This window comes from Equus caballus, chromosome 5, assembly GCF_041296265.1.
Source record: "Equus caballus isolate H_3958 breed thoroughbred chromosome 5, TB-T2T, whole genome shotgun sequence".
NCBI lineage: Eukaryota > Metazoa > Chordata > Mammalia > Perissodactyla > Equidae > Equus > Equus caballus.
In genome coordinates, this window is record NC_091688.1 from 84,182,290 (window position 1) to 84,206,587 (window position 24,298).

The following is a 24,298-nucleotide window of genomic DNA, read 5'->3' on the forward strand; positions in this document are numbered from 1 at the left end:
TAGAATGAACTTGGCAAGAATTGATACCTTAACACTATTGAGTCTTGCAATCCATGAACATGGTTGATCTTTTCATTAGTTTAGATCTTCCAAAAAAATAAAATAAAATAAAAAAGGATCAATATTTACAAGCACATAAAATATGCCAGGCACAGTAATGGGTGCTTTACATGCATCCTATTAATTAAAATTCACCATTCCTTTTATTAGACAGATTATACACAGAAGGAAATGGGGAGGTGGAGAGGTTAAGGAATTCCCCAAGGTCAGTCAGTAGCTGGCATAAAAGGGAATGTGGGCTCCCACCTGTCTGACTGCAAACCTGGCTTTTTCTATTCTCCAGTCTACTTAACTCAGCTCTAACTAGGGTTAAGTGAGGGCCATCATTTATCCTGCAAACCTCTCCAAAGTTCAGATTGTTCCTGAACAACCAAGCATTTCAAACCCCAACCATCATGATGAATTCACTGTTACGGTAAGGAGAAAGTGTTAAATCCTGTGGAGGCATACAGGCGTTAGAGATTAAATGACATTTTCCAAATTGCACTTGAGAATGTTGTGTGCCAATTAAACCTTTGAGTCTCTACCTTGTTCATAGTACTTGGGATTCAGGTTTATGAATAGCATACAATTCTTGTACCCCATTGCAAGAAAAGATATTTCCACTTATAAATTATCCATGCAAACTGGCTTAGAATTTGAGAAAGGTTTTGAAAAAGACCTGACAGCTCTTAATATAATTTGAGGAATTACCTGTTATAGACCAAAAAAATCAAAAATCAAAGTCAATTAAAACATATCCAAAGAGGTTGTAATTAGGATTAATCAAAGCTCCTGATCTATTCCTGATAAGGAGTAAGCTAAGATTTAATTTTAAAAAATCATGAAGAAATAGGTTATGGTTGGACATCTACTCTTAAAGAAAAAATATTCAATGACACTTGTTAAAGACGGGGTAAGGTAGACTTTATTCAGGACCATGAGGATAGTTATAGGAACCACTGCAATGGGATTGGACAGTAGGAGAGAGATGCAGCTTAACTCTGGATGCAGCATGGGCAAGTGCGAATTTACAGCCCAGGAGCAGGGTAAGGATCAGTGGCTGGAAAATGACTAAGAGAAAACAACAGGGTTAACGGGAGTTCTGGCTAAACTGACCTAACAGGATTCTTGCTGAAAATAGGCCGGGATGATCAGACACCACCTGGGGGAGGGTGGTGGATGAGGAACCCCATCAGATAATTGAGGATGATCAGATATTGAAGATGATCAGATACTGAGGGTGGGGGTTCTAGTTAAAGTGACTTAGCAGGGGTCTTGCTAAAATCGGATTTTACAAGGAACATAGGCCTGGGAGAAGGTTTGGGAGACTGACTGAAGTTTGGTCAAGCAGAGAAGCTTTGTCACTACCTCACATGTTTCTGGTTACATTTCTAAGAGCTTTCCAGGACTCTCTCTGTCCCAGCACTCAGTCTAGAGAAGAGCCTAGTCAACAGTTGACTAAGCTCATAGCAATTCTGCGAAACTGGAAGGCCTAGGGAGGGTACAAGGCGCAGACTTGAAAAGTCTTACACTTCATGATTTCTCCTGTGTACAAAAATAGGAACGGACGGCAGCTAGCGAGGCCTGAGCACCCACACGCGGCGGGGCACCTGACATCCATCCTCACGTCTGTAACCACGAGAGAGGAGTGGGCCAGGAGGGGTGGCCACTGTTCAGGTCTGAAGCCTGGAGCCCACGCACTTGCACCTCACTGCTCGGCAGCACCCGAGCAACCGGAGAAAACGCGAGTGAGGTTGTGCGGGTTGTTTATGGCGACAGGGAGGACTGGAAAGGGATGGGGTGCCCAGAGAACGCGACAGTGTTGGGCTCTTGCAGATGGCCTCCTTCACCCTACTTATCCTGATAGAAGGCCCCAGAAGGGGCGTGGAAGGGAGCAGAGCAATGGGGAGAAGGGTCACGAGTTAAAGCGGCCGCAGGAGGGAGGATGCCACGGGCGGCGACTCGCGGCCGCGGGATCACGTTGGACTCTGGACTGAGCCGAGCCTCAGAGGCTTCTAGAGCGGCGCGCTGACATGCCGCGGCCCCCTGCAGCTGTGAAGACCTGACGCCCCCCGCCGGCCCGCTGACGCTGCTCCCCCGGCTTGTCCAGTTGTCCCTGCTGGGCGCTCCCTCCGCGCGCCTCGGGCCGCAGGTGAGTCAAGCCCCGCACTGCCCGCAGGCATCAGGTGTCGTGGGAACCCAGGGAGGGACCGAGATGTCACGAGCCGCCGGTGACAGAGCGGTAGGGTCCGGCCCCAGGCCGAAGGCACCATGGAAGGGACACAGGTGGGCGCAGGGCACGAGTTGCAGCAGTTCCGCACAGCGCCCGCGCGGCCGCCCGGGCAAGGTCAGTGGTGGCCCCTGGCGTGCCCCCCAGGTCGGCGTGCCCGCGCCCCGGTTAGCCTGGACCCGAGCTGTGGCGGCCGGGAGGCAGGGATCCGAGAGCAGAAAGTCGCCGGCGGACCAGAGTCTCGCCTTGAGAGGCCTGGGGACGGGGCGGTCGTTTGGGTGTGGCCGGGGCTCGAGATGGTCTGGAAGTTGCACAGCCAGCCTCTCTGGACTCGGAGTGTGCCTGTATTAGGCGCGTGGGGGGCGGATGGAAATGGGAGCCAGAGCCAGGGTCCCTGCGCTGGGCGACAGCAGCCCCCGCCCGCCCGGGTCGTCTAAGGAGCTGGGGCGCACGGCTGGGAGGAGGGCGCGCTGCTGCGGGCCGCGCTCCGGGTGACCGCGCAGCGCCCCCCGCGGCTCCCCGCGCCCGATCCTGAGAGCGCAGTCAGTCTAAAGGCTCGTTTTGTTTTAAACAAGAGGAAAAGAAAGAAAAAGAGACTGAAGTTTTGTGTTTGATGAGAAAGCGCTTCTGAAGAAACTGAGTTGCGTTACTTTTGTCGACTGTGAGGCTTTTACTATTTACACACATTTCCCGGTTTCCTCTAATTTTCTGCGCCTCAATCCAATCAAGCCTCTCTTCGTCAGGAATAAATAACCTCTGTGTGTTAGTTTGTAGATTCTAAGAGCACGCCTAATACCTCGGAGAGACTCTCCCCCGGCCCTGCACCCTGCACCCTGCGCGGCGCTCCGCTGGGTGGGGGTGGGGGCGTGGAGCTGGGGAGCACTCCTTACGCGGCTGGGGGTCTGGACAGGTGGCAATTTTTAAAGTGCCACCTCGGAAGGGCTTCTGTGACGCGGTAAAGCTAACATTTGCAGCGAGTTGAGCGGCCATTCCTTGTGAATGAAATGTCTTGGTTCCGGGACAACTTGGCGCGATGCGTTGAATAAATTAATTGTGGTTGGCTCGTTTTCTCTTTGTTCCCGTGGGTTACTGTTACACGGTGTGTGGCTGCTTTGTTTAAAGTTTAATTTTCCCTTGACCAAAATAGAAAGGGCTTCATGTGACCTCAAACTTGTAATTCATCAACGTGCTTGATAAGTAACTGCTTCATTATTATCTTGGTGTTCATATGCGAATTTCAGTGAACAAAAATCATTTTTAATTTAAATCCCATAGATAAAGTCTCTTTAAATGCTGGTTAAAATAGCATACCTTTTTGAAGAAGGAAATAAAGCGTTCTTGAGTGAAAAGTCTAAGAGATTGAGAACTTTTTTCTCTCCCTTATGTCTTTACCTAAGAGTTATTGTACTCATGCTTTGACAGGCATTTTAACACATACATGAGCCACACTTTATTTTATTTTATTTTTTTAATATTTGTGGGGTTTTTTAATTTTAATTTTTTTTTTAGGAAGATTAGCCCTGTGCTAACATCCACGACCAATCCTCCTCTTTTTGCTGAGGAAGACTGGCCCTGAGCTAACATCTGTGCCCATCTTCTTCTACTTTATATGTGGGATGTCTGCCACAGCATGGCTTGCCAAGCGGTGCCCTGTCCGCATCCGGGCCTCCGAAGCAGAACGTGTGAACTGAACTGCTGCGCCACCAGGCCAGCCTTGAGCCACGCTTTAATAAGTTCTGTCGTATTTATTTCATTTCATTATTTCATAATTGTTTCATTTCATTAATTCAAGGTATTACATATGCTATTGTAAATATCTTTTATGCTTTATTGACTCAGCAACATCCTTAATAATCTTTTCATTAATCAAGCATTTAAAAACTTTTCCTATGGCTAGCTTTTATAGCCAATGTCTATTGTTTGGAGATGATGGGTTTGCTAAGAATGTTTGAGTCAGAGCCCAATGTGAGGTACTATTCTTGGAAAGCAGCGTGGTACCTAAACAGTGACTTGTTAGATATTGTATTAATATGGTTTCAATTTCCCCCCATTGATCTGCAATTGGAAGTTACTGTAAAAATTTCAAACAGAGCCAGCCTTTCTAGTCTCGATGGAAGAACTGTATTGGTCCCAGTGGTCTGGGGTATTTTATGTTGAACAGGTTTCCATAATACTAATGTTAATCTGAGGGAAAATCCAAGATAGGTCCCAGCTTCTGGAGTGACTTCTGTGCCATTTTGGAAAAGCTGACTATGAAGACAATAAAATCAGCCCCATCCTTTTCAAAGGGACAAAACAAATAATAGGTATGAAGTACTTTGAAAAGTAAAATGTGCTACATAAATATAAGGCCTTCAGTGAAAAGCAAATGCAAGTGGCATGGCTGATTGGGATTTGGACTTAAATTCAGCTGCTGCGTTTCCCTTTGTAGAACAGTCGAGTCGCCTGAGGCTCACACCGCCCCTTAAGAACCTTGTTGGCTGTTTAGGAAGCTATCTGTCTGCTGGGCTGTACGGAAACTGAGGCTGCTCGCTCGGTGTTAGACCCTAGGCAAGGGCTTTATTTGCATTCTTACTTAATGCTCAGTAGAATCATATCTTGTTTCTCTACACCACATCTGCTACCTTCGACTTAGTGCTTTTAAACTTTTTTCGATATTCTGATGAAACTTTAAGTATCTCCCCAGGAAAAATGGCCATATCCACATATACACAAAATTTTGCACATAATTTCAGGGTCCCCCTACCCTCTGAAACCCTTCCCTGGCCTTTCACGTCACCATGCTCTAACTGTATCTATTACTGAATGAGGCAGAAAGCATATACATACTCTATATGCACATATAATCTTTTACTGATAGAAGCAGCCCTTGAATTTGGTAACTCTCAACTGGGTGACTTAGTAACTGAAACAAAAAGAAAAGTGATGTGTTACATTCTAATTGATCTGTGGATGTCTAAAGTGCAGTTTAGAACAATGGTGCTTATTTGAAACCAGACCTTTTGTTTCAGCTTCTTCAACTATCCTGCTATAACTAAGAATGTGGATTTGTGCCTTTACTTACAGAATGGAAACATTTTTTTTCCCCTAGAGATGTCAAATCTTGAGGTTGTTATAAGTAGCTGCAGCTCCTGTGAAGACGAGAATGCCTGCACTTGTAACCAGCATACGACTCCCTCTGAGAAGCTTCTGTTAGAAGACCAGATGCGGCGTAAACTCAAGTTTTTTTTCATGAATCCTTGTGAAAAGTTCTGGGCTCGAGGTAGAAAACCGTGGAAACTTAGCATACAAATTCTAAAAATTGTAATGGTGACTATTCAGGTAAGCATCTCAGATGGTGAGTTTAGTGAAGTCCTCTTTCATTAACAAAGAGGACTATGGACAGTGGTTTTTTAATAACTTTTAAACTGTATGCATAATAGAGAACAATGAATAAGGAAACATACAATCTTAAACCCTTCTCTTTTCAATATTTGTGAAAGAAGACTTTGGAGATTTCTTCTTACTTTTTTCCTTCTCATCTTTCATTAAGTTATAATTTTAGTCACATCATGTAATTAGTTTTCAGGAAAAGAACATTTTATTATTTGGCTTACAATAGAAAGGTTTAGCTGAAGGTTTCTAAATCAGAAATGGAAACAAGCTGTTACCCAACCAGAGGATTCTTTTTCTTCCTAGTTAGTTTCCTGGGAATTTCTCCCTCATTGGAAACTTCAGGGGTTTCTGTTAAGCAAGTCCTGATTCTCACAGCCCTGTAATCATGGCAGACCTGCAGCAGGAGAAGGTAGGTTAACTAAAAAGGAGTGGCATTAGGTAGTGAAATGTGAGGCTTCATTTTAGGGCTTTTTGAATTTCCTTTCCTTGACTTCTCTTAACATTGTTTGGGGAGACTATATTTTGTGATCCTTTATATACACTAGTTATGCTTTACTCTTGTGAAGATAGGATTTCCTGCTGGTGAGAGTAACTATCTCTTGTTAAAAGCAAAAGGGCAAAAATGCAAGCAGATTTTAATAGGAAAAATAGATGTGATCAGTTTATTTTTTATCAATACTTTCTCTTCTTAACTTGGTGGAAAAATGCATGTTTGATTATTCAAGGAGAATTTTTTTTTTAAAACTCTGAAATTACTAATCTTTTTTTTAAAAAAAATTTTGTTTTTTCCTTTTTCTCCCCAAAGCCCCCCAGTACGTAGTTGTATATTCTTCATTGTGGGTCCTTCTAGTTGTGGCATATGGGACACTGCCTCAGTGTGGTTTGATGAGCAGTGCCATGTCCGCGCCCAGGATTCGAACCAACAAAACACTGGGCCGCCTACAGCGGAGCGTGCGAACTTAACCACTCAGCCACGGGGCCAGCCCTGAAATTGCTAATCTTAACTGATTATTGAGAACAAAATGTTATTGAGAAAGAGTGTTAGAAGCTAAGACAATCTCTATACTCACGTGAAGTTGGCAGAATTCCTGCCTCTCTCTGATGCTAGATGTTGTCTTAAGGAAACCAATATTCGAGTGATTACTCTGTTGTTCTAGGACAGTACTTCATTTAATTCCATCAACACTCCTATTGGATAAACACTAGCATCCTTCATTTTACAGAAGAAGAAACTGATGTTTATAGAGTTTTTAAAAAGCCGCATGGCTAGTCACTGGTGGAATCAAGACATTAGAGGCCAATGCTCTCTCTCTATCACCACGAAAACGGATGTTCAATTCTCGGTATAATATTTGGCAAGTTGGAATTGAAATTCTTAACTTTCAGATGATAATACAGTGTGTCACGATAGTGAAAAATTTATCTGTACTGTTTCTGATGAGTAGGGAGAAAAGCCTATATCAGTTGAATGTGGATATTTTCTACTTAGAATGATAGGTACCTCTTGAGTGTTTGCTGTGTTTTGGGCTAAACGTGTTACAGGCATCATCAAGTTCAATTCTTAAAACAAATCAGAGGTGGGTAGTGGTACCCCCATTTCACGGATGAGAACACTGAAGCTTAGTGGAGTAAAATAACCTGTCATAGGCAGGAAAAGAAGAGTGGAAGTGAGCTTCAAATGCAGATTTATTCCGTCTAAAACTTATGTTCTTAATTACTCCTTAATCTTTTAGGGAGCTCATCTAATCTTCCTGATTTCCTAGGGTGATCAAGAGGAAAATTGACCAATGGTTTAAGATGTTTAAGCCTGTTAGGAATAAGCGAGTAAAAGGCACTTAATTAAGATTCAAAAGGAACTGAGGATTTCTTAATTGTGATGTTTCCTTAATTTATATCTGAGAAATCAAGCAAAAATACATAAAGACAACTTTGTAATTGAGCAAATGAGGGTGATTTGGTGACAGATTTCCTCTTTTCAAGGAAAAAAAAAGGTAGTCTTTCTGTTAAGTTGGAGACTTTTGTGCTTGCAGCAGCAAAAGAAGGATGTCTGTGACATTAGGCGCCGTACTAAAAGTTTCCTTTTTCCCACTACCTGGCTCAGGATCTGAATTATCACAGCTCTTTCTCTGCCATTGGTTCTCCTGTCTGCCACTAGGCTTTGAGGGCAGAGCCTGTAGTCTTCTCATTGTATTCTCACTACTTAGCTCAGGGCTGGCCTGTGGGAGGTACTCCTGTATTTGAATGAATTGGCCAAGACTTTGTGGTCATCAGCTTCAATAGATGTAAAATCCATGAAATATCAAGCTGTCATCTTATTGAGATTTAAATAGGATACTTAGCTTTAAGAGGCTCTTAGGAAATGGGAATTGAGTTAGGTAGAGACTGATTACGTGGGTAGGGTGCAAAGCATACATCACAAGGGGAGGTGATGGGAAAAAATTTGTCTCCTCCCTCTTTTTTCCTGATCTGAGCCTGGATTATTAGCATGGTAGGGTGGATAGAGCTTGATTGAGTCTGTTAGACTTGGGTTCAAATTCTTACTATACACTTGCTAGTGATGTGACTTTAAAAAATTATTTAACTTCTCTGAGCCTTTATGTACTCATCTGTAAAATGGGTATATTAGGAACTATACTGTGGAATTAGTATGAGGAAAATTCCTGGAATAACGTAGGGCACATAGGTGCTCAGTGTTGTTCCCCTTTTCCATATGAAATTCACCCTGCCTCACTCTGGGGTCTAAATCAGAGTGTATGTTCTAAATTCACAGCATATGTGTGTGTGTCTGTGTATGAGAGAGCGAGACCAAAAGCAAGAGTGAGAGAGATTGAGGCATCTTGGGAGGGAAGAGAAGGTGAAAGAGAGACTCAGAGTACAGTAACGTTTGGGGTATGATTGAACGATCTTATGTTAATAGGTCAGCAGTGCAGTTAGACAACTTTTGTGTGTGTGAACCACTGAGTTTCACGTTAAACTCTGGGGTCAATCTTGCCTGAATATTAAGGATATATTATAAATATTCTTTAATTTAGGGATGAGTGGAAAGGATATTTTTACTTGTCGTCTTATTGTCACAGTTTTGGTAATTAGACCTAGGAATAGTGTTTGAAGAGCTTAGACTAACGGTATTTCTTACATTGTGTGGTGTACCTGTTTCGTGCCCTTCTTGATGTCTCATGGAATTCATTTTACACTCTTCCACATGCTGTTCAAGCCCCTGTACCATCTGCCCCCACTTTTTCTGCTCGCGTTTTTTTCCTGCTGTTCCTCTGATTGTTATGCTGGTGTCCTCGTGGCCCCTCAAAGTGCCAAGTTCTACTCCACCGTTCCCCCGTGCTCGTCAGATGCCCCCTGCCCAAGCGATGCACATACTTCAGGCTTTCTATCATACTATTTCCTTAAGGAAACCTTCCCATTTCTCTAGCCAAAGTGACTTTGCTTTTGTGAACTCCTAGAGCTTTTAATGGTGGAGGCAATGTCATAAGTGACATCATACGTGAAAATAAATGTTGAAAACATGCAAAGCCACTTTCTCTCATGTTCAAACTGGAAACACATCTTATCGTTAAGAAGAAATTAATTCACAGCTACCAAAAGTTTAATTTCTGTTGAATGTATTTGGGATCAATTAGACTTTGAATAGATAAATTGATCATTATATGGAGACCTGTATTTCATTGCTTTTTCACCTTCTTACTTTTTCTTTTAAGCTGGTCACATTTGGGCTAAGTAACCAGATGGTGGTAACTTTCAAGGAAGAGAACACTATTGCATTCAAACACCTCTTCCTGAAAGGTTATGTGGACGGCATGGATGACACATATGCAGTGTACACACAAAGTGACGTATACGACCAGATCACCTTCGCGGTGAACCAGGTAAATCAAGCACGTTCATTCCTTACTCGGGAGAAAGAACAGACTGGAAAATTGTTAGCAATGTATATAACAGAAACCGACATTCATGTGTAAAAGGGTGGACATTTCTGTAATGACATGTATAAAACCATTTTAAAATTGTTTTTTAAAAATATTGCCAACAAACTTTTACAAAACTAGAAATTGAGAAAAGCTTTTGTTTAGTAACAGAGAGACAGAAACTTTAAAGACTTAATGAGACGAATCAAAGCTAGGGCTTGGCATGGGAGCCTCAAGATTTAAAATTATTACCCATGGCCCTGGTTGTAAGTAGTCATTAGGTCTTCAGAGTTTATACTTTCGGGGGCCCTTAACAAATAATGAGAATATTAAGTTTGCAGAGTATATATAGTAACCAAGACCTGAAAGTTCATTTAAAAAATAGTAAGGCCTTTGTGTCATGCATGACAATGATTTTATTGTAACATTGATTAACTGCCAAAAAAAGAGTAAGCTCCTTTTTCATACAGATGAGTCAAATTCCTATTCTGAGTTTCTAATCAGTTCGTTTTTGCTAAAACAGTTCTTTCCTGAGATCCTAAATCTCTTGTTTTGTAGGTATCATTGAAAGTGTTTTTGAAGTCAATATTTCCAACCTGGGTTAGCTTGCAGACCACATTTCAAAATTATGACAACCCTTCTTCAAAAAATTATTATAGCACAATTGTGGCTTCATTATCTAGAGACAATCTATGCACAGTGAGATAGTAAACTGCCAGGATAAATACCAAAGCTTTCTGTTAGCATTCAGATTGTGAAAATTGGCCAGAAATCTATAGTAATAGAAGTCAGCTGCCTACGTTGTTAAAGAGAATTATGTCCTACAATTTGCAAAGGGAAAAAATAGTATAATGCTGGAGACAGTCAGTTTTGAGATTTTTGTTTTAAGCATATTAAGTGTCTCTAAAGCTACTCTGAACCAAATTGGTAGTTAGGTTTTTTGGACATTTTTTCAGGCATTTTTAGCTGAAGGTAGAAAGTATCTTGATCACGATTTTCATGAATATCTTCAGTTTCTGTGGTTAATGAGGTCGGTTATTCGACACGATTCCAGAGAAATGAAAAGGGACGAAACAGACTGATATTAAAGAAGGATCTTTTTTTGCTGTAAGGAAATCCCTTGATAGTTGAAGTGATAGTCACCTGGGGAACTCACAGATAAGACAGTGCCTTCTCAGCCCTTTGATGTATTTCCATGACTAATTAGTTATCCTGAAGGTTTAGCCCCAAGCTGTGGTCTAACTGGATAATGTCTATGGCTCATCCTGAGCCAACACTGGTTATAACAGCACCACTTTCTCTTTATTATATATGATTATATATTTGAATGTCAAAGACCTAGTTATTTTATTTTCGCCCTATATCCTGGCTTTCCTCAATCATTTTCGGGACATCTTTACTGGGTTCCTTTCTTTCGCCAGCCCCTTAAATTTAGGCAGTCCTCAAAGGTTTGTCCTCTTGTTGCAGCATTTCCTCCACTGCACAGCCTCAGCCGTCACCAAGGCGAAGTGACTCTGAAACAGCTGCTCACACTGCTGTGTGCCAGCCAGCTGTCCGGCGCCTCAGAACAAGCCCGTCCAAAGCAGGTCCACGTTCTCTCCCCATCTGCTCCCAGACCTGTTTATCTTTCTGGTCAGTTAGATTTAAAGACCTCAGTGTCTTGGAATCGTTTACTCTTGAAGCTCAAGTGTAGTCTTTAAATTCCTACTTCTGGATGGCTTCCTTTCTTCCTCACCCATCTGCCCTACTACTCTTTGGCTGCTTTCTAGAGAATTCACCTAAAATCACAGACGTGATTGCATAATACTCCTCAGTATATATATATGTGTGTGTGTGTGTGTGTGTGTGTGTGTGTGTGTGTGTGTGCAAACAGTGTTCAGAGACACAGCTTTTGGTATGTTTATTCCATGAAGGCAAAGGTACATACAGGCACTCAGATGTTTGTGAATGAATGAATGAGCCTAAAAGGCTCATTTTATGTGTTAGGATCAAGTGGTCACAGAAGGACTACAAACAAGCAATCTGTAGTCAAGGAGCAATGGGTTTGAATCTGCTTTACTCTGGGTACCACATCACTCAGGTAAGGACCGTTAATGTGTATTTTTATTGTCCCCCATAAGATGACCTGGACCCATGAATCTGTGTGAAAAACTCCTTCTCTCAAGGCAGGGCTGCAGAGGCAAAAGGGGACAGTTGCCCAGCCCGATTAAAGACTCACAGAGGCCACAGCCACTTAGGTGCCCGATTGGTCAGTCCCACAGGTCACCTGCCTTCTAGCCATGGGCCCACACCACATTCATGTCCCAAGGTCCTCTGGCTCAGGCTTCAGTGCTGCCCTTTAGCTGGACACGGCTCTGCCACGTGCCCCAGCCCACCCAGCTCTTGCAGGTGCTCAGACCTCCACAAAGAGCCTTCTTAGGACAGCAAGGGAGTCTGGCCATGGCATAGCTTATAATGGTCACAGGTACCCCAGCCCTGTGCCCCAGATCTTTTGTGTGTCAAGCTCTTACAAGGTTTAAGACACTCAAGTTTCTGTGGTCAAGAGGTTCAGATCTTTAGGTAGTTCTTGTGGAGATAGTGGGCACTGAGAAAGGTTCCAGGGCCCCATACAGGTGTGACTCTCCTTCTTGACCCCTGTTGGCCTTTCCAGCGTTACCTCCCGTTATACACCCCACATTCCAGGCACACTGGGCTGGTCTACTTGGTGCCTTACCACACTTAATATCTTTTACCTTCTTTTCCACGTAATGGACTATCTATCCCCCCTCCTGCCCCCCAATATAAAACTACCAATTTGGCTCAGAGTAGTTTTAGAGAGACTTAATACACTTCTTTCCTTGAATAGAAAACAAAAATCTCAAAATGAACATCTCCCGCGTTATACTATTTCCCCCCTACGTGTCAGCCATTACGCTATTTAACTTATGCTGCTTACTTCCATTCCCATAGATTTCTGGCTCACTTTCTCAATCCCAGTGCTAACAGAAAGCTTGTGGCCGTAATCACATATTCTGTCCTAGCCTTTCCCCATCTCACTGTGCATAGATTATCTCTAGTGAATGCAGAGCCATATACTAATTTCTTACCTCACCATTAGTTTGACAAATATTTGAGCACCTCCTCGGTGCCTCCTATGTTCTAAGTGCAAGTGTTAGAGCAGAGGACTTGAGGAATTCCTTGCCCTGTGGAGCCTACATTCTATTCGAGGAGATGGATTTTAAACAAGTTTAACTGAAATCATTTGATTTCAGATAGTGATAATTGCAATGAAGTAAAATAATGTAGCTTAATACCCAGTGACCTCAGGGTGGTCAGAAAAGGGCTCTCTGAGGACTGAAGCCTGGGGAAGAGTGTTCTAGGCTGAAGGGTAGCAACTGCAAAGCCTCTGGAGGCCTGAAAACATTTAGTATGTTTAAGGAAATGCAAAGGAGGCACGTGTGGGTAGGCTAGGCCTCTCCAGGCTTTATAGGCCCTGGAAAAGAGCTTTAAGGTTTAGTCTTGGAGAGACAGGAAACCATGAGAGGGCCTTCAGTAAGGGAGAGACTGTAATGTACATTCGCAAAAGCTAACATCATTTATTCACCCAAATATTTAGCATCTGTTATGTATCAGATTTTTTTTTTTATTTTTTGCTTTTTGCTGAGGAAGACTCACCCTGAGCTAACATCTGTTGCCAATCTCCCTCTTTTTTTATGTGAGCTGCCTCTGCAGCAGGGCCACTGACAGACAAGTGGTGTAACCCTGCACCTGGGAATGAACCTATGCCACCGAAGCGGAGTGTGCTGAACTTAACCACTTGGCCACCGGGGCTGGCCCTCACATGTTGTTTTTGTGCAGGGATACTGCCCTGAATCGATAGACCAAGTCAAGGATCATATTCCAAAAGGAAGAGACAGGCAGTAATGAAGTATACAAGGATATCATCTGTCAGTTGGTTATAAGCACTGTGAAAAAAAGCCAGGCAGAGTGAATGAGTCGAGGTGGTCAGGAATAGTGTGAGCAGAGAGCAGACAAAAATGTGGGAGGCAGCTGTGGCTGTCTCAAGGAAGAACCTTCCAGAGAGAAGGACAGCAAGAACAGAGTCTTGAACAGGTTCGTGTTTTATGTGTCCCTGTTCTAAGGGCTTTCCCTGCACTAATTCACTTACTCCTTGTAACAGTCCTCGAGTTAGTTCTGTTTGGAGTCTAGACTGTGGTGAGAGGTGGATTGGAAGCAGGAAGACCACTTAAGAGGCTTAATTTCTTCAGGTGTGAGATGCTGGTGGTGTAGACCAGGGCAATAGCAGTGAAGGTGACGAGAAACAGTCAGTTTGGGGATATAATTTGAACGTAATGCATGATTTTTCTGATGGACTGGAAGTGGAGTATGAGGGAAGGAGACGAAAGGATCATTCCTAAATTTTGGCCTGAACAGCTCTCGACTTATGGAGTCATTTATTGAGAAGGGAATTATTGTCGAAGGAGCCGGTTTTTCTGTTTGCATGTTTACATTTAGGATTCTTCTTAGACCCCGTAGGAGTCATGTAGGCAGATTGCTATCTGTGTATGGAATTCAGTGGAGAGGTCAGGAAGTGTAAATTGGGAAGTGGTCAGCATTTAAATGGTGTTTAAAACATGGGACTGGTTGAGACCATTTAAGCAGAGAATGTGGATAAAGAGGGCTAGGACTGAATCCAAGGGCACTCCCAGATGTACAGGTTGGCAAGAGGAGGCTTCAGCAAAGGAGACTGAGAAGTAACCAGTGTCCCAGAAGTTGAGTGAAAAAAATATTCCATGAAGGAAAAAGGAGTCCCCTGCAGCAAACACCATGGAGAAGTGGAGTTAGATGAGGACTGAGAGCTAAAAATCAGATCTGGTAACATCCTGCTCATTGGTGCCCTCGACAAGGCCCAGCTCAGAATCCCTCCCATAGGCCCAGATTATAAATGATTTCCTTCATTTATTATAGAATGTTTCACATGCATCTTTTAGGAGAGTTGTTTATTTATGTGTCCATCCCACTAAATTCATTCCAAGAGACAGATGCCAGTATCCCTATCTTTGTATCACCAATTGTGCCAAACAATGTTGTTCATAGCAAGCTCGGAAACACTGAGTTTTGTGTCTTCCATCTATAGAAATCATTAAGAATTCAAGTTGACAGTTATTCCAAGGTACCATAAAATTCATTTGTAAAATTAACATTTTGTTTTATTTAGAGGATTCACTGGGACAGGAGAATATTGCTATAAAAGTAACTACACTGCATTCATACAAAGATAAAGATTAAAAAAAAATTTTCCTAGAAGAAGTTTTGCTAGTTAGCCTGGAACAATTATGTTCCACCTACTATATCATGGTAGTAAAGCAGAACTCTGACCTTGCAGAAAGCAGTTCAAAGAGGAAGAAAATTTGTATTCACACTGAATGTAAAATCCATTCCTGAACACAGTTCTTTAAAGGAGAAAAGAACCTCAGAGATTATGTGGTTTAAGCCTTTATTTTGCAGATAAGGAACCAGAAGCTCAGAAAGTTTGTGACTTGTCCGTGGTCACAGAAATGAGACTTGAACCCCAAACTCTGCCCTCTGCTGTCCTGGTGCACAACTTCCTCTGCAGATCACCATGAATGTCGCCACCTAGAGGGCAGATGGGACCTGCCAGTCTCAAAGGCAGGGAGGGAGGGAAATCAGGGCTTCACTTCTGCCCTGGCTGGTGTTCCTATTTTCTGTTTCTCTTTTTGGTTGAAGTACTTCAAGCTACGCAACATCTCAGTTGGGAATCATGCTTATGAGAACAAGGAGACGGAGCAGTCCGCGATGGCAATCTGTCAGCACTTCTACAAGCAAGGAAACATCTGTCCTGGAAATGACACCTTTGACATTGATCCAAAAATTGAAAATGGTGATATTCTTCTATAAGTTAGAACTTCTAGTTTTAGCCTCTTGATTTATATGTGAAGTCAGTCATTGCATCTCTAAAAACATTGATTTAGTCTCTGCTATTAGGTCATAGTAAGAACTATATAGGAATTATCATGTGTCAGATACTTTACTATAACTCATGTTCTTCAAAGAAAAAACACAAACACCAAAAAGCCCAAGAAGGCAAAGTTTATGATGATGCCCATTTTATAGAAGACTCAAGTATGGCTCAGAAAGTGAAGCGATCCACTCATGACGGAGCTAGTGAGAGGCAGTGCTGAAATTTGACCCAGCCTTTCTGTGCTCTAAGCCATTGTATTCTACTGCCTTTCATGCTGGAGAAGCGTTAAATAGACAGATATTGTCCTTATGAAACATTACGCTTGCAAATTCTTGATGTATATAAAACTCCCTCCCCTTAATAGCACTTCACTATTCAGTATCTTTAGGGGTAAGTTGGGGGCAGAATGAGAGCCAGAACTTAGAATAGCTCAGCTTATGCTTTTTTCTTTTTTTGAGGAAGATTAGCCCTGAGCTAACTGCTGCCAATCCTCCTCTTTTTTTGCTGAGGAAGACTGGCCCTGAGCTAACATCCATGCCCATCTTCCTCTACTTTATATGTGGGATACCTACCACAGCATGGCGTGCCAAGCAGTGTCATGTCCGAACCGGGGATCCGAACTGGCGAACCCCGGGCTGCTGAAGCGGAACGTGAGCACTTAACTGCTGCGCCACCAGGCCGGCCCCCAGCTTATTCTTATTAGTAAAGTTTTATTCGCAATTTGTACCTAAAACATTAGCTTAGGTTGTTGAGTTAAAAAACAAGTATTCAAATACTTTTAACAATATCCACCAGGACTTTTTTTGAGAGGGATAGTAAAGGATTACAGTACTAACTAGTGCAAACCTTCTAAGATACTGTCTTCCTTTTTCTTTTTTCTTTTGAGTGCTTATTGAGGAAAAATTATCAACACATAATATTTAAAGAAAAATAGATCCTTTAAACTTAGAAAATTTTGTCTTAGGCACCCCAAGTGCTTCAAACCTATGGTTAGAACACTAAAAAGAAAGAAGAGACTCAAAGTTTAGGTTTAAAGACGGGAAGGCAGATAGCATTCTATGGAAGACTAAACGAGAGAGAGTTCAGATCTTTCTCCATCCCTATCCACTCCAGAAATGTTGGAGCCACTGATAAAACAACATTTGTTGCTTTACAACATCTTAAAAACAAGCAAATCATTGTAACCAAGTAGTATGGATGCCTAGCTTATAAAATATTAATTCAGGAAAATACTGGAATCTGAATATGTAGTCTTAAATGTATTATCCTTTCAAGATGCAGTTTTACTTACTTTAGGTGCCATATTATATTTTGGTCCTTTCTGTGGCAGAATGTTTCTTTGTAGAGCCAGATGAATCTTTTCACCTCGGAACATTAGAAGAACATAAACTCAATTTAACGCTGGACTTTCACAGGTGAGGCACGCAGATGGGAGTGTAACTTATGCTCACGTGTATGTGTTTTCACTGCACTAAAGTCTCGTCTGTTTTCTAGACTCGTAATGGTGAAGCTGCAGTTTAAACTGAAGGCCATTAATCTGCAGACTATTCGTCATCAGGAGCTCCCTGACTGTTACAAATTTACCCTGACGGTAAGTGTGGGCCAGACGGAATTTGATTCTGGTCTGGAGAAACAATTGTTTTATCTAGTTATGTGTTTCATCTACTTGTATTAAGGTGTGATCAAATATATAGGATCTTTCCACGTGAATGTGCATAGGGGAAACATAGGTACAGCTAGCTCTGTTTTGTTATAATGACTTGTTTACTTGTTAATTATTTGTCTTCTGCACCTCAGTGTAAGTTCTATGATGCAGGGACCTTGCCTTGTTGACTGCTGTGTCTCCAGTACCAAGAACATGCCTGGCACAGACTAGGTGTTCAAATACAAAAGGAACAGAGGTTTTTAGCTTCTGTATGGTCAGCTCTTAGCAGTCTGTGGCTGTTTGCTTAAAGTCATTGCCAAGGGTTCTTGCTATTGGGTTTTCTCCCCATGGACATTTGCAGCCTTTGGGTTATTGCTCACAGCACCTTCCTTGTGCTGCCTCTGAACGCTCCGGGTAGTTCCTCCCCTTTCAGCCTGCCCACCCTATCACTTCTATGTTCTCTGGATTCCAGTTGCAAATGGAGCCATTAATGTTCTCTAGAGAGCACACGATGCCTCTCCCGTGAGTTCGAGGGCCAGAGGATCAGAGTCAGTAACGCAATGCTGAATGGGCATATGCAGGATAACATTCGATACAACTTGCCTTCATATGATCCACCTTTCTATTACTTTAGCAGTAGTTTATGTCAAAAGCTTTGTCACGATACTCACCTAATTGGCTGTAAGAAATCAAGTTTTCAGAGATTGAGGTTTAAAAAACTTTCAGAATATAGTATAATGTAATAATTATGCATATCATTTAACCAGAAAAAGCACTAAAATTATAAGACTATTTTGAAATAGGTTACAAATTTTGATCTTAATATTAACCAGCAGTTATGAATTTTCAATATTACTTGATTCTGAAAAAATTGAGCTATTATCCACAGTCTTGTCTCTTCTCTCCTCCCCACTCTTGAACTGAGAAATGGTACTTTTCAGAAGTTTTGTAATCCTTGAAGGCTTAGCTCACCTGACACCTCCTTTGTGGATCCTTTTGTGGTTCCTCAGAAATAAGTTCTGTGCTCTGAACTCCCAGGTTTTCTTTTTGTATTTTCTATGGGCTTAGCACCTTCTCCTTTGTTTCAGGATTTTCTGGGTGTTTTTCATTAATTCTGCTAGACTGAAAGCTCCTTGAAGGCAGGAACTGTTTCATTAATCTTTTCATCCCTCAAAGAACATAGTAGGTGACTCAAATATTTGTTGAATGAATAAATGAAACACTTGTGAAATCTAGGTCCTTTCCAATGACTCAATACAGTAGTGAAAGCCACCTGGCCTGTTAGCCACATGCAGATGTTGCATTTTCACCATTATTGTAGAGTCACCCCAAGCTGCGCCTGTGCCTTGTGGATTTAGCAGTGGATCTCATGGAACTGTGGGAGAACTTACATCCTATAGGGTAGTTTAATAATAAAAACCATTAGTGCAACTTCATTGTCATAAGTAAACATGAACCAGGACAGTATACCCCTGATATAAAATGCGGGGACTTCAGAGTCAGACAAGCCTAGATTTTAATTCCAGCTCACCAGTTAGTAGCTGTGTAACTTTAGGCAAATTACTTAATTGGTTTGAACTGCAGTTTTCTCATTTATAAAACAGAATTAATGTCCACCTACCTGAAAAGTTGTCAAGACAGAAGATAACATATATAAAAGATCTGCCTGAATATCTGGTATTTGGTAATATTTGATTCATTCAATAGCTGTTTATTAAACTTTTCCTGGGTGTGCCCAGTTGGATTCGTAGTGTAAAAGTACTGTATTAGCATTCATCCATACTAGTTTGATAAATTCTTGTATCACGTATTTTGAAGCTCTTTATTAGGTGTATAAATATCCAGGATTCTTGTGTTCACTTGATGAACTGACTCTCTTATCATTATGAAATGGCACTCCTTACCCCAGTAATATTCTTTCTCTAAAATTTACTTTGTCTGATGTTAATATAACCACTCCAGCTTTCTTTTGATTGGTGTTATCATTGTATATCCTTTTTCCATCCTTTTAATATTAACCTGTTTGTATCTTATATTTAAAGTGAGTTTCTTGTTAAACAGCATATGAGTCTTGCTTTTTAATCCAACCTCACAATCTCTACCTTTTAATTAGGGTGCTTAGACCATTTAAATTGCATGTGATTATTAATATTATTTCTCTCTTTTTCTGCTGTCTTTTGGTTTAATTGAATGTTTTTTGGATTCCATTTTATCTCATGTATTAGCTTATTAGCTATAGCTCTTTGCTGTATTAGTTCGGGGTTCATAGTACATGTTTACCTTATTATGGTCTGCCTTCCAGTGGCGTCATACCACTGCATGTAGAGAATAAGATCCTATCAACAATGTATTTCCGCTTCTCCCATCTTAGCCTTTATGTTATTGTTGTCATACAATTTACTTCCAGATCTGTTATAAACCACACAATACATTGCTATTATTTTTGCTTTAAACAGTTACCTTTTGAAGAAGTTTCAATAATAAGAAAAAAGTCTATATATTTGCCCATGGAGCTACCATCTCCAGCATGCTTCATTCCCTTGCGTAGCTCCAGGTTTCCAACTGGTGTCATTTTGCTTGTGTCTAAACATCTTCCTTTAACATTTCTTATAGTGTAGGTCTGCCAGTGATGAATTCTTTCAGTGTTTGTATGTCTGAAAAAGAATCTTACCTCCATTTTTTTTTAAAGATTGTCACCTGAGCTAACATCAGTTGCCAAATCTTCTTTTTTTTTCATCTTCTCCCCAACGCCCCCCAGTACATAGTTGTATATTCTAGTTGTAGGTCCTTCTGGTTGTGCCATGTGGGACGCCACCTCAGCATGGCTTGATGAGCAGTGCCAGGTCCGCACCCAGGATACGAACTGGCGAAACCCTGGGCCGCCGAAGTGGAGCATGTGAACTTAATCACTTGGCCACGGGGCCAGCCCCTTACCTTCATTTTGTAAAGATACTTTCACTGGTTATATAATTCTAGGGATTTTTTCCCCCTCATACTTTAAAGATGTTGTTCTTCCTGCTTACGTTGTTTCTGATGAAAAATCTGCTGTCGTCTTCACCTTTGATCCTCTGTATGGGATATATTTTCCCCCATCTGGCTGCTTTAAAATTTTTCTCTGTGTCTTTGATTTTAACTATATGATTGTGATATACCTTGGTGTAGTTTTCTTCATACTTCTTGTGTTTGGGGTTCATTGAACATCTTGGTTCTGTGGGTTTATAGTTTTCATTATAGTTGACCTTTACTCAGTATTATTTCTTCAAATTTTTTTCTCTCTCTTCCCCTACATTTCAGAGATTCCAATTACATTTGTATTTAGGCACTTGAAATTGTCCCACAGCTCACTAACACTCTCTTTTTTGTAGTATTTTTCAGTCTTTTTTCTCTGTGTTTCATTTTGGATAGTTTCTATTGCTATGTCTTCAAATTCACTTATCTCTTTTCTCTATTATTTAATCTGTTGTTAATCCCATACAGTATTTTGTCTTCTTTGTTTAAGGAATTCAGCTTCTTCTAAGCCTTAACTGAGACGTGGTTGACATTAGTCAAAGTATATTTACTCAACAGATATTTAGTGAGCACCTGCTATTTATAAGAGCCCGAGGCTCTTTGTGTGGGAAAAGCCCGGTTTCTCCTTGGCAAGGATTTCTGACTCATTCAAATAATACTGAGCATCTTCTTTGCAAGAGGCTGTGGGCTGGGTCCTCCAGCAGCATGGGGATGGGCAGACACTGACAATGCCCTTTGTTGCTTGTCAAGGAAAGAAACCTACAATCCAATATGAGGAGAAACAGAGTGACTAGATTCATTACATTTATTTGAAATCTTATATGTGAAGTGTTATCTGACTACCTCACATGAAGAAGCTTCAGTAAAACTCATATAAACGTCAGAATTAAAAGAACTTTTTTTCTTTAGGACTTGAAAGAGGAGGCACTAAAAAACCAAAAACCAAAAAAGAAAAAAACAAAAAAACAGACTAATTTTCTTGCCTTGCCTTTATGTTCCCCGTGTGAGGAAAGTGGAGGGAGCTAGAAGGGGAAAACAGTAGAAGGACTATGGAAGGTGTTCTGGCATGGCTTTGACCTGCTTGGTGCCAGGTGTCCGGAAATGGTTATCCTTGAAGCAAGACATGGCTGTCGGTTCCCTGGGACCACATCCTTTGTAATACATATGGTTCTAGAGTGACTTAGAAATCTAGGCGCAGAATGAAAATCGAAAAAGCTCCACCTGAAATCTCTCAAGACCAAAGTAATGAACCTCTGTGTTAGTACAAATTGCAGTAACACTAAAAATCTGTCCCCAGTTGAGGCCCTGCTGGAATGTGGGGAAAAGCACAGTTGAATTGGCTCCTGCTCATGTCAGGAGGGCATCTAGAGGTGCTGAGAATGGGAAGAAAGGGGAAATTCTCTTGTTCTAGAAGTCATCCAAGGCTAGACTACTGTCCTAGAAACATAGGATTTTAAAGATGGAGAAGTTCAACTTTCTTATTTCACAGATAAATGAAGAGAACGTTCCAAGGTTGAACAGAGTTAGTAATAGGTCAGGGAAGAGAATCTGGGTCTCCTGTTACCTTGAAAGAGCTGTTTTCTGATTAATGCATAGAAGTATCTCGGCTTCAAAAACTATAGGTATGTTTGTGACCGTGTTCCTGTTCTTCACAGATAACATTTGACAACAAAGCCCATAGTGGAAGAATTAAGATAAGGTTAGATAATGAGATATCCATGAGAGAATGTAAAAACTGGCATGTATCTGGATCAAGTAAGTGATGTATTTTATTAGCTTTCAAAATGTTTATTAAATTACTAGTCTCAAGGATAAGTAGAGCATCAAATGAAAGGATTGGATCATTCCCAGGTCCCTAATTCTCTGCAGGTAGATCAATTCAATTGTAGATACCTGATGTTCCAGGCAATACATAACTTATTAGTAACTGAAATGACTTTTCCTGCCTCTCCATGTGCCCTCACTGGCCCACTCCTTACCAAGAAAATGCTTACATCCCTCAGCAAAAAATCACATGTAGTCAAGCCAATATTTATTGAGTGCTTACTGCATAAGTACTTCCACCTACATTTTCCTCATTTTAGTATTTTTAAATATCCTTGAGATAGGCTGCATCCCTATTTTTAAATATGAAGAAACTAAGGTTCAGAAGAGAAACTTAGTGTCCATGGTCATACAGCCAAGGAGAAGTCAAGTAGGATTTGACTCTGAAGCATCCCACACATTATAGCTGTCTTCTATCTGGGTCAAAAAAAGTAGACTAAATAAGGAAAGGGTATATTCCTAAAATATGGACATGAGGTCAGGTGTAGACTGAGTACCATTGAGAATTTTGGAGCTGATCTGGAGAAAATTGACTGGAAAGAATTTGTGTATCTCATTTTCTAGTCCGTTGTAAGTAACATAATGGTATGTTGTGCTTGACTTAATGAGTAGGTTGGGGGTCTTGGATTTTAGTGAGTGGGAGAATCATCGCAGGTACTTGCTACGAGGCAGTTCTCCCTAGTTTCACATAAGACAGTCAGTAGGTCTGGGGTGGGGCCTAGGAATGTGCAGGTGGTCCTTACTCATACCACACTTGGATAATAATTGCTTTAGGGTTTCCTACTGATTAACTCACCAAGTTCAGAAGTACTAATGAGATAGTAAGAGTAAATAAAATGAAATTTATTATTCCAGTATTCTTTTCACAATAGGTAACTTCAAATACATGAGGCTTTTGAATCAAAAATTTTATTTCAACCACAAAATTGTTTACTTGAAACACAATCCTGTTTTGTCATCTGTAAACATTGTAATACTTCTCCATGAACTTCAGAATAGGCAAAAAAAGAGCATGTGAAAGTGCTTGACACATAGGCTTTCTCTCAAATGTTTTTTTCTTGGTTTATAAGTTGTTTTCTAAAGTAGATTCAGACATTTGTGTAATAATGAGATGCCCTTGGCTGATATTAACGGGATGCTTCATTACAGAATTAGTCGTAAGTGCTTTATTAGTATAGAGCAGTCTAACTTGTTAAATAAAGACACGCTCTGCAGCAGAGCATAGGATGCTGAGACCTCTGCCACGTCCCTTCACCTGGCTGCACTCCTGCTAGCCAGGACTTTGCACTTGGGTTCTCCAGACTCTGCATGATGGCTCTATTTCAGCACTCAGGTCTCCTCTAAAACCTGCTGCCCCCTTGGTGAGGCCTTCCTTTACTACGCAATATAGATGAACCTCTCTTCTCACCGTGCCCCTACACCAACCTCCCTCATGTAGAGCAGTGGTTTTCAAACGTTAGTGTCCCAGGAGAACTTAGGAAAACACAGGGTCTGATTCAGTGGGTCTAAGGTAGGGCCAGAGAATGTGCATTTCTAACAAGTTCCCAAGGGATGCCAAGAACCACTAATAGAATATGACAGATGCTGGAGACTGCAAAGGTTTGCATCCTGATTCTGCTACGTACTGGCTGTGTAACCTTGGGCAAGTGACCTTTCTGTGCTTCAGTTTTCTCACCTGCAAAGTAGGGATAATCACACCCACCTCACTGGGGTTGAGGATCAAATGAATTAATCCGTATAAAGTGTTTAGAACCATGTGTGGCCTATCAATACATGTTAGCTATTATGATTTATTTTATTCACGTCACTTACTCCTACCTAAAAGTATTTTGTTCATTTGCTTGTTTACTTCTTTGCTTGTCTCACTGCAGTAGAATAGAAGCTCCACAAAGCCAGGGGGCTGTCTGTCTTGTTCACTACTATATCCTCAGCATCTAGAAAAATTCCTGGCACATTGTGGGTGCTTAATAAATATTTTATACCTAGATAAGTATATTTTAATAGGGAATTCAGGGAGGCTAACTGTATGAAGAACGAAAGACCACAAGCTGTAATTAAAGATCTTTGAATGATGGTTGTGGTGATTTTTAAAAGAAGGACTTTTAACCTTCTTTAAATACTAATGGGAAGACCATTTATCAGGACTTTTTCTCTTTGTTGTCTCTGTGGAAAGAATGGTTGAATTATCTAAATTATTCTAAAAAGGAGGGTGAACGATCCATATAAAACTTGAAAATGCTTCTGAAAGAGGTAAAAAGAAGACTTGAATCAATGGAAAGGCATGACATGTTTTT

The 24,298-nt window shown here is 41.2% G+C and overlaps 1 protein-coding gene across 2 annotated transcripts in view; it reads left to right on the forward strand.

Moving 5' to 3' along the window:
- The first annotated feature begins 1,826 nt into the window (after positions 1-1,826).
- Positions 1,827-24,298, forward strand: part of MCOLN3 (mucolipin TRP cation channel 3) — a 31,527-nt gene continuing 9,055 nt past the window's right edge. The window contains exons 1-7 of one of the 2 annotated variants that reach the window (XM_023641748.2): positions 1,827-2,194; positions 5,364-5,593; positions 9,358-9,525; positions 15,292-15,445; positions 16,857-16,941; positions 17,021-17,117; positions 21,836-21,935. In XM_023641748.2, coding sequence (XP_023497516.1) covers positions 5,366-5,593; positions 9,358-9,525; positions 15,292-15,445; positions 16,857-16,941; positions 17,021-17,117; positions 21,836-21,935 — 832 coding nt within the window. In that variant the 5' untranslated portion in view covers positions 1,827-2,194; positions 5,364-5,365. The remainder of the gene's footprint in view (positions 2,195-5,363; positions 5,594-9,357; positions 9,526-15,291; positions 15,446-16,856; positions 16,942-17,020; positions 17,118-21,835; positions 21,936-24,298) is intronic. The other variant, XM_070267402.1, reaches the window with a different exon arrangement.